The following is a 13,392-nucleotide window of genomic DNA, read 5'->3' on the forward strand; positions in this document are numbered from 1 at the left end:
CAAATACCTTAGATAACCTCCTTTTTTGTCTGGACAGACAGCCATGGCCCGTTTTTAGCTATTTTTATTGGAAAGTAATACAAACAGTTCTGCTTCTGCCACCTCTATTTATGCACGAACCATAAAACTAACATGCTCACTCATTCACTTCTTTCTGTGAATTTATATCTGTGTAACAAGTGGCTCCTACTAACTCAGAATCAGGAATTATGTTGACTGTTTTATTCAAAGTCTGTTATTTAATTATGAAAGCCCAGAGTAGGGCCGCTAAGTGGATCGTTGTTGTGACTTGCCGCTACCCGCGTCATCCTTGCACACTGCTTGGCTCTGCACACTTATTTTTCTGCTTTTTTTTTAGCTTGTATATTTTGCGTATTTTCCAACAGTCAACAGGGGCCTGCATTTTTATCAAGTCTGTGCTTTCAGCTTTTTTAACATGCAATGGCAACAGTGCTGATTTAATCAGAAAATGCACGACAGGCTTCATGTCTCTGCAAGTTTTTTTATCCTGCCAGCTGCTGAAACAAGTGCGGGTGAGGGACTGTAAGGTGGGAATCATGATATTCTCTCATAAACAATGTACAGTGAGATTGAGAATAAATGTTCCTTAAACCCTATCTTGGCATATCAGAAAGACAGAATGAACTCCGGGCCAGAAAATAACACGCTTCAATGATTCCAGCTATGTTTTTTTCCCCCCATCTTTGAAGATTTATTCAATGCAGTTCAGGCTAGTGACTTAACTCATTACAGCAAAGAAGTTGTCCTCTTTCAGGCAAGGGTTGAAATAGAGCATTGTCTTTGTGTCTTATCAAATGCAGGCCCACATTCATTCATTTCAATCTTTTGCAGTGGGTGTGGAGGAGATGGCGGGGGTGGAGGGGTGGGCCGGGCCAGGAAACCTTTCTCTTAGACCAAACAAAGTCCAAAGACTTCCCAGTGTTCTGAGATGTGTAGGTGGAGACAAGGCGTCTCTGATTTAGCGTCCTAATCCCATGCAGATGACTTTCTTTGTGGAGCATTTGACTGCTAACGGCGTGCAAAGCTCCAGCCAATTCCAGTGACTAATTGAATAATTTCAAACTGCCTTTTTTTTTAATTTTTAATAATACAACCCTTAGGTTATGCTGGAGCTTATTCCCTTTCCTGTCCCCTTAGCCTTTTTCTCTCTTTCTTTACTTACTTATATTTTCCAAGAGCTGTGCCTTCTCCTGCTGTCCCTGATCTAAACTCATAACTCCTGCAAACATCATAAGAGATGTTTGGATCTCTTGTAGGTGTATTTGCAGATCTTAAACATTTGCAGAAGCCATTTTTTTAACCATTTTAAATGCTGGAGTTAGTTCAGGAATCATCAAAAGTTTTTTATTTTTTGATTTCTAACTCAAATTTTTATTTTTCTATTGCGTCATAATGATTATTATCTTGATTTCACTATTAAGATTAAGTGTTCGCTTTCAGCTGACTTCTAGCTGGTGGTGATAACAGAAATGGGCATTCTGTTGTAGATGACAGATTTAATACAAAAAACACTTCTTTTTTTTTCTTAAATGTACATTTCTTAAAGTATGTGTGATATTTTGGGAGGATTTTAAAATTATTCAGCCTCTGCACCTTGAAATTTCCAATTTCCACTCACTGTCCTAAGTTCTAGTCATTCTCACACACAAGTTGTTTCATCAAGCTTTCATCCTCCATTCCTGACTTCAATGTCTATTGTTTTTTCATGCATATATCAATCTGCACAAATACCACCAAATTTAAAAGAAAAATATTGCTACTGAATTAATTATTCATTCCGCAGCCCACAGGGTGGAGATGGTGGAAGGTGGCTGCTGCAGCCAATTCTACCAGGCACTGGGTGACAGTTGATAATCAGTTAATCTATTGGCACCTTAATAGCTCCATCCTCCTTACATTGACAATAACTTAAGAAGGGTAATTCGTGAAATGTCAGTTTTATTTCAGGTGTGACATAATTTGTGCCAGATAAACAAGAAGATGTGCTCCTTGTCATCTTCCTCACTCAATGCACACATTGTCTCCTGCACCTCTCTCAGCTGATCGGACGAGGTCGATACGGCACTGTGTACTGTGGTTCTCTGGACGAGCGCCCGGTGGCCGTCAAGGTGTTCACTGCAGCCAATCGTCAGAACTTCCTCAACGAGTGCTCCATTTACCGGCTACCGCTGCTGGAGCATGATAACATTGCCCGATTTGTGGCTGCCGATGAGCGGACGGGGCCAGAGGGACGCACAGAGTATCTGCTGGTCATGGACTACTACCCACATGTGAGTGTCTTCACATAATACTTAATATTGTTGGATGTCTGTTTTTAAGCTAGTTCAAATAGGTTCTATTGATAATCCCTCTCAACTCAAAAGTTCAGGTTAAAGACCACTGTGACCAGCTGGTCAACAACAGGGACTTTGCTCAACTGCGGGTTTCTGAGATTGACAAACCACGAGGAAGGCAGGATTTTCAGGGAAGGAAGCCTTAGAGAAAACCGCAGAAATGCTGATTCAGCGAGAATTGAACTGGGAGGCTGCTTTTAAGGAATAGTATTAAAAATGATTACTTTAAAATTGGAAGTGTTTCGCAATCTAAGAATGAATATGTGAAGCTGGAATGTAGCATTCTAGTTTTGGCACTGGACAGTGCCTTTGGAAACTGCTGGCTATTGACAGGAATGTACCTTTCAACTGAATGTGTTTGATGTCCATGCCTTTACTTGCACAAACGCGAGTCAGATGACCCCCAAGTTAGCCTGTGAAAGGAGCCCGTTATGTAGCCGGGCTATCAGGATAAAGCATGTTGCCATGGAAATGCAGTGCAAGCCAGGACAGGAGACACAGACACATAATGCATTCAAGTAAATAATATAATTTGTGTAAAATGAACAAATCTAATGTAATTTTCTTCAATGGTGGATGCGCGAATTGCCTTGTGATTGATTTCTTAGGGGAAAAGACAAAATGTGTTTTTTGGTTGTTTTTTTTTTTTTTTTTTTTTTGTCTGTGCGTCAGAGCCATCCAGTAATGAATTTTCAAAGCTAACTGATGCAATTGAGTGAGGAAATTAATAGTATCTGATATCAATTCCGGTAAACCTTTCAGAGCATTGCCATGATGTTCACACTGGAATTTCCTTTTTATATATATATATATATATATATATATATATATATATTCCCCCCAGTTTTACGGCATGTACTGTGTTACATCCCTGCACAAAAACCATAATTCACCAGTCTTTATTACGCAGGGACAAAATACTCTTATCAATATCTCGGCCTCGCAGTGAAAATGTATCCCCTCCACAGGAAAGTCGGAGCACAAGGTTAATTATTGGAATGCTCTAATGAACACAATCCCTTTTTCCCCCAAATGGTCGGTCTTGACCTCCTGACCATTTTTATCGACAGTGCAAATGCCATGGAATTGTAATCTTTGGAAAATTGGCCTGGATGTGGTGCAAGGGACGAGATGGCGTTTAACGCCTCCTAATGTTTTGTTCACTTTTGCTCACGTGATCTGGAGAGACAAAGGCCCTGCCGGTGTTCTCCGTGTCACACCCTGAAATGACGTGACCACTGGCTGATTCAGAATTCTTTTCGACCCTTCCCTTCCTCTCTTACATCTCTCTGCTACTGTTTTATTTCTGCTGGTTTCCCATCTTTGCATTCCTTCCCTCTTTGTCCTTCCTCTTCATCATCTTGCATCCTCTTTAGGGCTCTCTCAGTCGCTACTTGAGCATCCAGACCAATGATTGGGTCAGCAGCTGCCGGCTCGCTCACTCAGTCACTCGTGGCTTGGCATACCTGCACACTGAGCTCTTTAAAGGAGGTGAGCTGGAGGACAGACACGCACAAAAAGACACACACACACACACACACAAACACATACAGAGGTAATTGCACAGCTGCTCACAGTTTAGGCTCAAGTTCCAATGTTGCTGCTTATATCTGTTACATGCACAAACATAATGCAGAAAAATGAGATGGTTTATGTGCATTTAGTTTAAATTATTTTGAAAGACAGCCTGACTGATTCTCTGGAGCTTGAAAGTCATCACTGCGTCCACGCTGTGCCGCGGCAGCTCACTGTTTAACTTTGAGCTGTTTGCATTTTGACAAATGTGCGTGCTGCGATCACGCCCAGGCGAGGGTATTTATAGACTGGACTCCAGCTAGACTCCGAGAGAAAAATGGAGAGAAGAACAAAGTGTGTGGGGGGGCGGAGGGGGCGGGGGGGGGCAAGATAGAGATTCAAATGACATGTGAATATCCCCGAGGCTCAACAGAATCCATCTTAGGAGGCAGGACAGAACTGAACCTGATGCTGACTCTTTATAACCTCCACGTCACCAAATCGCAATGGTGGTGCTCAGCCCTCTTCCTCACTCTTGATCACCGCCAATACACATCAAACAAGGAGGGAAAAAGTGGCATGGCTCCGAGTAGTGAAAGTGAAGAGGGCTAAAGGAGTAGAAGCAATGGTGTTTGTCTGATACAAGGTGGAGTGCCTCGGGCTCGCAGGGGGGATAGACGGCATGAGAGGTGAGAGAGGGCCGCCGTTTGTCTGTGCTGTGTGTCGCTTTCAAGAAGCAGAGCCTCCCTCTCCTTCCTCCCCGCACACATCAGTTGCCGGAAGCCCATTCTGTGCCTGGCCGCCACCCGCCGCGTCTCTCAGCCTCAGTGCAGCCTCTGCTGGAGAATCAGATACTGCAGGCCCGTGCCGATCAACACCACGGTTTTAATCCCATTGTTGTAGATTAGATTACAGGCTTTAGCCGTGTGTTGACACTGCAGCTCGCTTTGGTTAACAATGAGTAATGAGGAGAATGGAAAGCTATGTAAAGAGATTTTCCTGATGTTATCATTCATTAGTAAATACTGTCTGAGCTCCTTTGGGAACTTCTTGGGGATCTACCTAGGCTTCCATTTTATAAAGTGGCCAGAGGCTTTAGCCCCTTCCTTCCCACTGATCTTCCAATCATTGCTTGCTCTCCTCCTCTTTCCCCTCCCAAGACTTGTACAAGCCGGCCGTCTCTCACAGGGACCTGAACAGCCGGAATATTCTCGTCAAAGCTGATGGCACATGTGTCATTATCGATTTCGGGCTTTCCATGAAACTGACAGGAAACAGGCCAGCGAGACACGGGGAGGAGGAAAACGCTGCTATTAGTGAGGTGAGTGTGAAACGGCGCTGGCTGTCTGTGTTTGTGACAGGGGTCTGCTTTCAAACACAGCACATGTATTTTCATGCCTGGAATCGTGGCAAGGTAAGGCGACAACAGAGTTAGCTGCTGATTTAGAAAAATAATAGAATCATTTTTCATGTTGTCAATTAAATGCATGAAAATGGCTGTGAAATGTAAACTTCTCCATCTAACAATTCACATTCCCAATAATTCTCTAGTCATGAAAATGTTTGTTTTTTTGTCCCCCAATGTGGCTGCCTTCCAAGGGGTTAAATTTCATTCATTGAAATCCTTTTGCAGGAATTTATGCAAATTAATTCTGACAGCGTCCGAATGACTCAAACCAACAATCAGATTTACTCACTGGCTTTGTATCTCTTCCGTAATTGCAATCTAACAGTTTTCCCCCATTGATGAATGTATTGAAACATTATCCGATTATTCCTTTACTGTCGCAGCTGTAATTTAATGAAACTGTAATGTATTAAATCCAGACTTTTCACTGCTTTCATCAACATCATAAGTTATTATGCTCAGCACTAAGGATTGTTTTTTGTGATTTTAAGGAAACCAAGAACAGTTGTGCGTAATTTCTTGGTATAACCAATCCGTGCTATGTTAACGCTGTTGTGGCTTCTTCCTGTGGATTTGTTCATTGTATAGAGAGATTAAATCCAAATGTTGGTAAACAAATTTCAGAGCTTGCGCACTGTGTTTCTCCATCCCAGCAGTGCTAATATCCGTTCTTTTGTCAGAAGTACCTTTTTAAGTCCACGCTTACCCAATTACTCTGCTTGAAATTAGCCCCCACTCTCACTGTGCACACAGAATGACAGCCGAGTTATACCTCGTCAACCCCCGCCCTGGTTTTTGTTTTTAATTTTGCCGTCTGTCCCCTCTCCCCTTGCGTTTTCTGTTGCATTTCCCTGCTCATTACCCTCCGCCTCCTCCTCCGTCTGCCAGGTGGGAACGATCCGTTACATGGCTCCAGAGGTGCTAGAGGGGGCGGTGAACCTGAGGGACTGTGAGTCTGCGCTCAAGCAGGTGGATATGTATGCTCTGGGCCTGGTCTACTGGGAAACCTTCATGAGATGCACCGACCTTTTCCCTGGTGAGACTTATAAGTACAAAGACCCATTGTTTCTGTATCTCCAAATTTACAAATGCCAGCAATACCTCTCTTTGTTTTGTTTTAATTGGCACTGCAGTTAACACCTTGCAACGCAAACCAAAAAGAAGTCATTCGGTCTATCTTCATCCTCACAGGAGGCAGAAGGAGAAAATGAGTTTTTATGACGAACAGGGCTATGTGCAAGATGTAATAAATGTGTGTGCAAAGTGAAAGCTATCTGAAACACATCCACCCACCCTGACCCCCCTCCCCCCCCCCCCTCTGCTTCCCTACCTCAGGCGAGTCTGTTCCAGAGTACCAGATGGCTTTTCAGGCGGAGGCAGGGAACCACCCGACGTTTGAGGATATGCAGGTCCTGGTATCAAGGGAGAAGCAACGGCCCAAATTTCCAGAGGCCTGGAAAGAGAACAGTTTGGTACGTTTGTACCAAGAGCCAGAATTCAAATTTCAAGTTTGCTATGGGAAACAAAAAATATTACCAGAACAGTTGTTCTTCTGGAGGAGAAAGATTGTAATTAATTTAAGCCCTTAATTGCTGTGAACAATTTATAGCTACAGCGTGTTCATCTGCACATTTTGAACCAAAAAATCCCCGGGTTGAGACATTCAGGTGTACTTTTGTTGTGGGGACAAAATATTGTCCACCATCTGATATTTTCAGATGGTGCTTTCAAAAACAGACACAATAAATGTCATATTTTCTAATTGACTCTCAATCCCTTCAGATTATTTTTTACACTTTTTTCTACTTCAAAACACGCTGATTGTGTAAAGTGTTGTTATAGTTTTTGTTCAGTAGAATCACCTTCTCATTCTGCCTTAGCACCTCATCTCTTGCACTGTCTCCTCCAGTGTTTGTCAAAGCGTGGCTGTTAAGATGACAAAATAGAGCTGCGCCCACAACATTTTGTTTCCCTCCCTCGCAGCTCTTTTGAGAAAAGGTTTTTATCCAAAATAGTCTTTGTGCATCTGCTGATGAAAAACCCTGGTTGTTCTATTTGAGAATGGCGTTTTTAATCTGAATCCTGCCCTGAATCCCACTTTACAATAAGATTTAGCAAATTTTTGTCTTGAACAATATGTTTTAAAAAGCTGCATATCGATGTATGTTTTCCTCCCAGTGGTTTATCATCTCTGGCCCTAAATGGTTTGATCAGGAGTTTGGTCAATGAGCAGTTCTGACCGTGAGGTTGTCTCTGGCAGGCGGTCCGCTCTTTGAAAGAAACAATGGAGGACTGCTGGGACCAAGACGCTGAGGCCCGCCTCACAGCGCAGTGTGCTGAGGAGAGACTGGCCGAGCTGCTCCTCATCTGGGACCGCTCCAAGTCGGTCAGCCCGACCCTCAACCCCATGTCCACCACACTGCACAACGAGAGGTAACCACTGGGACTTTCTGCTCACTGAGTCTGGGCTGAACGTGGATAATTGTTTTTTCCCATCTGTGGATGTTTCCCATCAGAAATCGTATGACACCCAAGTCCGGGCCCTACACGGACCATCCCTCCACCTACATCGAAGAGCACGAGGGCGTCGCCAAGAACACACAGGCAGACACCACCGGCTCGGTCAGTGGACGGGCTGGGGCCGGAACCGGTGAGAGAAACCGCAACTCCATCAACCAAGAGCGCCAGCAGCAGGCCAACGCTCGTCTGCCCAGCCCAGAGGGTAGCAGCACCAGCGGGGCGGGCATGGGCCTGAGAGGCAGTCCCTCCGCCTCCACAACCACCACCACCATCATCTCTGATTCTGAAGGACCTGCAGGGGCTGCCACGGTCCCTGTCTGCCTCCACCTGACCCAGGAAGACCTGGAAACCACCAAACTTGACCCAAAAGAGGTGGACAAGAACCTGAAGGAGAGCTCTGATGAAAACTTGATGGAGCATTCACAGAAGCAGTTCTGCTCCCCTGACCCTCTGAGCCCAGGCAGCTCCAGCCTGCTCTACCCCCTCATCAAGATGGCTAGTGAGGCGTCTGGCACGTCGGACCCTGCCACCGCCATGCCAGCCACTATCTTTCCCCTGCCCAAGCAGCAGAACCTGCCCAAGAGGCCATCCAGCCTGCCACTACGCAACAAACCCGCCAAGAAGGATTCGTCTTCGTCATCCCTTAGGTTCAAGTTTGGACGCTCTGGGAAGTCCAACCTACGGCAGGTGGATGGAGCAAAGATGAACATCGGCACTGTCGCCGGCACAAACACTGCTGCGGAGCCCCACCGAGGTGCAGGCACAAACAATATACCCGCTCTGAGAGACGTTCATGTCAACGGTGGCATGAACGGAGCTGCTAATGGCCACGCTAGCACTGCCATGTCAGCCATGACCACAGGCGGAGCCACAGGTTTCGGTGGATCCGCCATAATCCAGAACGGCTCGGGGGCCCTGCGCTCCGACGATAGCCGGCTGAGCCTGGGCGTGATCACGGCCAGCCCAGATGAACACGAACCACTCCTGAGCCGAGAGCAGCCCGACCCCAGAGACACCAGCGTGGTGGCCCTGCGCTCGGCCAGACCCAACACTAACAACAACAACAGCAACACGGGCCACGGCCAGGGCGGCGGCGAGAGCGGCGGCGAGAGCGACAACGGGGAGGAAGAAGGGGCCACAGAGGAGGGAAGCAGAGAAGTCACGGGGGTCCCAGGGGAAACCTCAGGATCCGGGTCAGGAGCTGCAGACCTTCAGTCGGTCCCGGCGGTCATCACCAGAGGGGAGACCCTGCTCCGGCAGCCCAGGACTCGCAGGCCTGAGAGACCCAACTCCCTGGACCTGTCCTTCACCACCCAAGACTTGGCTTCATTAGGTGACCACACACACAGACACACGCAACAAGCCTGGAATCACAAGAGAAAATTACCATTGTTTTTATTAGTCATGTATTTCCCTGTCAATATGTTTTGGGGCAAAATAACCTCCTCCACCAAAATACCTCCTGATCTCCACAACGAAACAACCGCTCCCATCCTGCTGAGAAAGAACGCTCCCCTCAGCACGGTTTTTCTGAATCAGTTGGAAAAAATGAACAACTTCACATGAGAACATCTTTTATCAAGGAGACTGTTGAGGCTGTTCTTTGGAGGGGAGGGGGAATCTAAAGCAGGGAAGCCGATGAACAAACAAATCATGCACGTCAACTTTGAAATACTGATTAAGAATGGTCTGAGAATGTAAATAATCTAGATTCCAAATTTTAGACAGCTATCACAACTACAAATCTGTGATGTACACGAGGAGCCACGATGAAACCAAGACCACCTTTGTCAGGTTTTGCCGAAAGGCACCAAATATCTGAAGCTTCCTCCTAACCCTCGGATGTGAGTGGGAGGTTCAAATGAGCTCCAGCCTTGGGTCTCCTATGTGTTTCTGCTTGGTATTTCAGTGAAATTGTTGCCCTCTTTGATCTGGAGCTGCTTCCATTCCAACTCACATCACTGCCTCAGCCGCCATTGCTGTCGCTTACTCTTTCTTCTTCTTGTCCGCAATCGCGTAACATGCTTCTTCGTGTTTGCAGGGGACGGCCTGGTCCAGCCCGATGGAGCGCTGGGAACGGGCGACAAGATCAAGAAACGTGTTAAAACGCCTTACTCTCTGAAGAAGTGGCGCCCAACCACGTGGGTTATCTCCACAGACACCAGGGGGCCCGAGGTCAACAACAACGGGACCGGCCAGGGCCACAGCCAGAGCCGGCCCAAGTCAAGCTCAGCAATCTACCTGCGAGGAGCCAACCTGGCCAGCGAGCCCAGCGACACACACGTGTGAACTCGGACCGTCAGACAGGACTGTAAGAACAAGTGGAGCGTTGACGTCCTCAGCTCTCGGGCCGCAAATCAGCAAGAGGAAGCTACAGAGAGTCTTGTGAAAGTCGAGTTTGATGGTGTACAGTAATTAGGTCTGTCGCTCCGGTGTGTCTTTCTGATGACGGCATTGCTTTAAATGGAATCCAGCTATGCAGCATTCTCACCCGCTCTGTTCCTGCATTTGATTCATATCCCCACATCAGTTCGTTCCACGTCTTGCCCTCACAGACATAGCATCGTTTCTTTCTATGTGCACTTTGAATGGATTCAAATCAGTGTTTTAGACACTTAGTCTGTTGCGACCATGACAAGAGGTGGTCTCTAAACTTTTAACAAAGGCGGTAAAAAACAATCAACCCTTTGAGCGCTCTTTGTTTCCTGCTCCGCTGAATCAAGCAACGCTGGATAGTTTGGCTCTGTAAGCAACTAGTTGGTCTTAAAAGACAGAACAATTTTTTTTCATTTCCTTTATTTGTATGCAATATCTATTTCTGTCATCTTTGACTTTGTATCCTTTTTTTTGTATCATTTTAATTGTGCAATAGGATGTAGCTTTTAGATGCTTTCTATGTATTTTCTTTTTTTTTTTTTTTCTTTTTTTTTTTTTTGGTCACTTCCATGATTTTATTTGGTTGTTGTTTTATCCTTTTACCATTATTTTGATGTTAATCTCCATTGCACTTATGAGTAGTCACAATCGTTTTAACACCACACTACACCCCCACCCCTTCTCCTGCCCCCCATTCAAGAGGAGAAAACACATGACAATCCTCTTCTGTCCTTCCTCTCTGGAGCATCTTAACAGGGGAGGTGGGGGGCACAAACACTAACAATCAAATTTCAGCTGACTGGAAAAGTGAGTTTTCACAGAACTTTTCTGCTTGCACAATTACACCAGGAACAGCTGAAAGAGAGAAAATGTCCGGGGTCTTATGAACACTACAATCACCAGAGTCTAATCTACGGAGGGATCTGTTACAGTGGCGGACTCAATCACTGTACCACTATCACCTGACCTCACTGTGGACTGTTCGTTTTTGTTTGTTATTTTGAACGTGTGTTTAGCTGTTTGTGACTGAAAGACCCGAAAACATTACAATAAGCCCAGACTGTGGTCTTTGAACTCTGCTGGAAATCAGAAACGAGTCTAAAAAAAGAAAGAGAAAAAAAAAAGAGAAGAAGAAAAAAAGAAAAACCAAACCCCTATGAAGCACGCTGGATATTATTTCTGCTTCTCCTTGTCCCTCATTCCTTGTTTTGTGTGTGTGTGTGTGTGTGTGTGTGTCAGAGAGTGCACGTGTTTCTATAAGTCAGCAAGGATTAGTTCTGCTGAGGCCCAGCGCTGTACAGCCGTGCTGAAATGTCATTGTACCCATCCTGTATTTTCAGCGCTGCTTCAGGGCATATAAAAGTTATCATTTATGTTTTTGTAATCTAATTTGTATGGAAAAGAAACACGTATGAGTATTGCGTTGATATTTGCATCATTTTTATGGAATTCTGTTTTTGCATTCAATGGACATAGCCTTTGATTCCATTGCTATGCGTCTGCTCGGTACAGTTTCTGTAAACATTTTCAAGTCTGTATGGAAGAAGAAAAAAACTCAATAAATGTATAACATAACTGTTGGTTATATCTGTCAAAGGCCCTTATCTTCCAAAAGTGTAATAATAGAGATATTCTCAGTCTGAAATTTTATTGAAGTTAAAACACTTGCTTCCAATATAGAACCTTTCCCATGTTTCACTGTTAAAGCAGGTTGGTCTGGGGGCCTTTCACAAGCTTTTAGATAAAATCAATCCGATACAGCGTTACTAATCTGACCTTTAAATAAATAACTTTAACAACTGGAAATATAGCTTTCTTGTCTTTTTTTATTTTTAAATCTATTCATTATCTAAATTGCTAATCATCACCAATTTTACATGGGTTTATAAGGAGACTTGTAAATGTGGGGAAAACAGGACCAAAATGCACCTCAGACAAAAAGCAAATGCCCAACTATTTAGGTTTGACGGTAAGTTTGCGTAACATTTGTGACTAACCAATTTTCCAAAACACTTCTGTTTATCAGGTGTGGGAATTGAGAAGCTACCAAGACATTCAACCGAAAAACCTGCTTTACGGCTCCAGTTTTCTAAAGCTTTTTTAGTTGTCTGTGTGCCACCTTTATTTGCATTTCTTCACAAATTAATCCAGTGGAATGTTGCAAAAAATACGTACATATCCATGTGACTTGTGGGGAAACAACAGACCCTGTCGAGTCCCCTTCTGTGGCCGTCAGTTTGGAAAATGTCCACATGGCGGTGCTATATCCCCTCCTCCAGGCCCGGACTTGTTTACCTCGCCGATCTCCGCCTCTGCTCCGCGCGCCCTAGCAACTGCAGCATCAGCACCACGTCACAGCTGGCCCTCGGCTCTGTCAAGGCAGACGACGGCAGCCCGGCTACAACCGGATATATAGCGCCTGGAGCCGCTTCCTTTGGTAATTGGGCTTGTTTTGCCCTTTCTCCCTTAATACGAAACACTTGTGACTTAGTCGTAGAAAAGTCTGCAGTTGACTGTGAGAAACTGATTTGTGTCTACAAAATCGGATTATTATTGATAATACAGGGCCCAAAATTAAAATTAAAATCACCTTTTAAATGGGCTAATGGATAACTTCACGAGTAGGTATATAATAATAAATAATTAGTAATAAATGATAAGTAGTTATAAATAATTCAAATTTCACTTATTAACTTTTCAGGCTCTTTGTAGAATCTGGCCCAAACGTCCATTATTCAAATCATGATTGTATAATTGCACCATCCGACTACCTTATATGTGCAATATTAATATTTATACAATTTTACAGATTCTCCAAGACACCTTACTTATGACCATTTCATTTTTACTGCCTATATCATATTCACCGTCCACCTGCTATTCTGCATCCACTTCTTGCACAAGACATTTCTTTATTTTTTGCATTTTGTATTAAAGTGTATATGTAGCACGTAGTCTTTACTTATTTAGCATCAATATCCTTATTTTATTTATCCATATTTTTCCATTATTACTATTTGCACACTTTTCTACTCTTCTGTGACGATTGAATTTGCCCGTCGTGGGGTATATAAAGTCTAGCTTATTTTATTTTAAAACCAACTCTTCCGCATGTGCTCGCTACGTGTTGAGCCACCAAGTCTTATTTTGAAATCCCTCACCGGAAGTAGCCGTGTTTATTCCCGCTCACTTTCCACTGGTCCCTCTCCCGTCGTGTCA

General features: G+C 44.5%; 1 protein-coding gene across 2 annotated transcripts in view; it reads left to right on the forward strand.

Annotated features, from left to right (window-relative positions):
- The window catches only part of bmpr2b (bone morphogenetic protein receptor, type II b (serine/threonine kinase)), a 37,590-nt gene extending 25,611 nt beyond the window's left edge, over positions 1 to 11,979 (forward strand). For both annotated transcript variants that reach the window (XM_086147886.1, XM_086147885.1), the window contains exons 6-13: positions 2,061 to 2,291; positions 3,731 to 3,845; positions 5,030 to 5,190; positions 6,166 to 6,313; positions 6,613 to 6,749; positions 7,538 to 7,710; positions 7,794 to 9,130; positions 9,839 to 11,979. In XM_086147886.1, coding sequence (XP_086004012.1) covers positions 2,061 to 2,291; positions 3,731 to 3,845; positions 5,030 to 5,190; positions 6,166 to 6,313; positions 6,613 to 6,749; positions 7,538 to 7,710; positions 7,794 to 9,130; positions 9,839 to 10,086 — 2,550 coding nt within the window. In that variant the 3' untranslated portion in view covers positions 10,087 to 11,979. The remainder of the gene's footprint in view (positions 1 to 2,060; positions 2,292 to 3,730; positions 3,846 to 5,029; positions 5,191 to 6,165; positions 6,314 to 6,612; positions 6,750 to 7,537; positions 7,711 to 7,793; positions 9,131 to 9,838) is intronic.
- Positions 11,980 to 13,392: the final 1,413 nt, after the last annotated feature.

This window comes from Fistularia commersonii, chromosome 6 (genome assembly GCF_037954325.1).
Source record: "Fistularia commersonii isolate RoL2024-O1a breed Wild chromosome 6, RoL_Fcom_v1.0, whole genome shotgun sequence".
Lineage (NCBI taxonomy): Eukaryota > Metazoa > Chordata > Actinopteri > Syngnathiformes > Fistulariidae > Fistularia > Fistularia commersonii.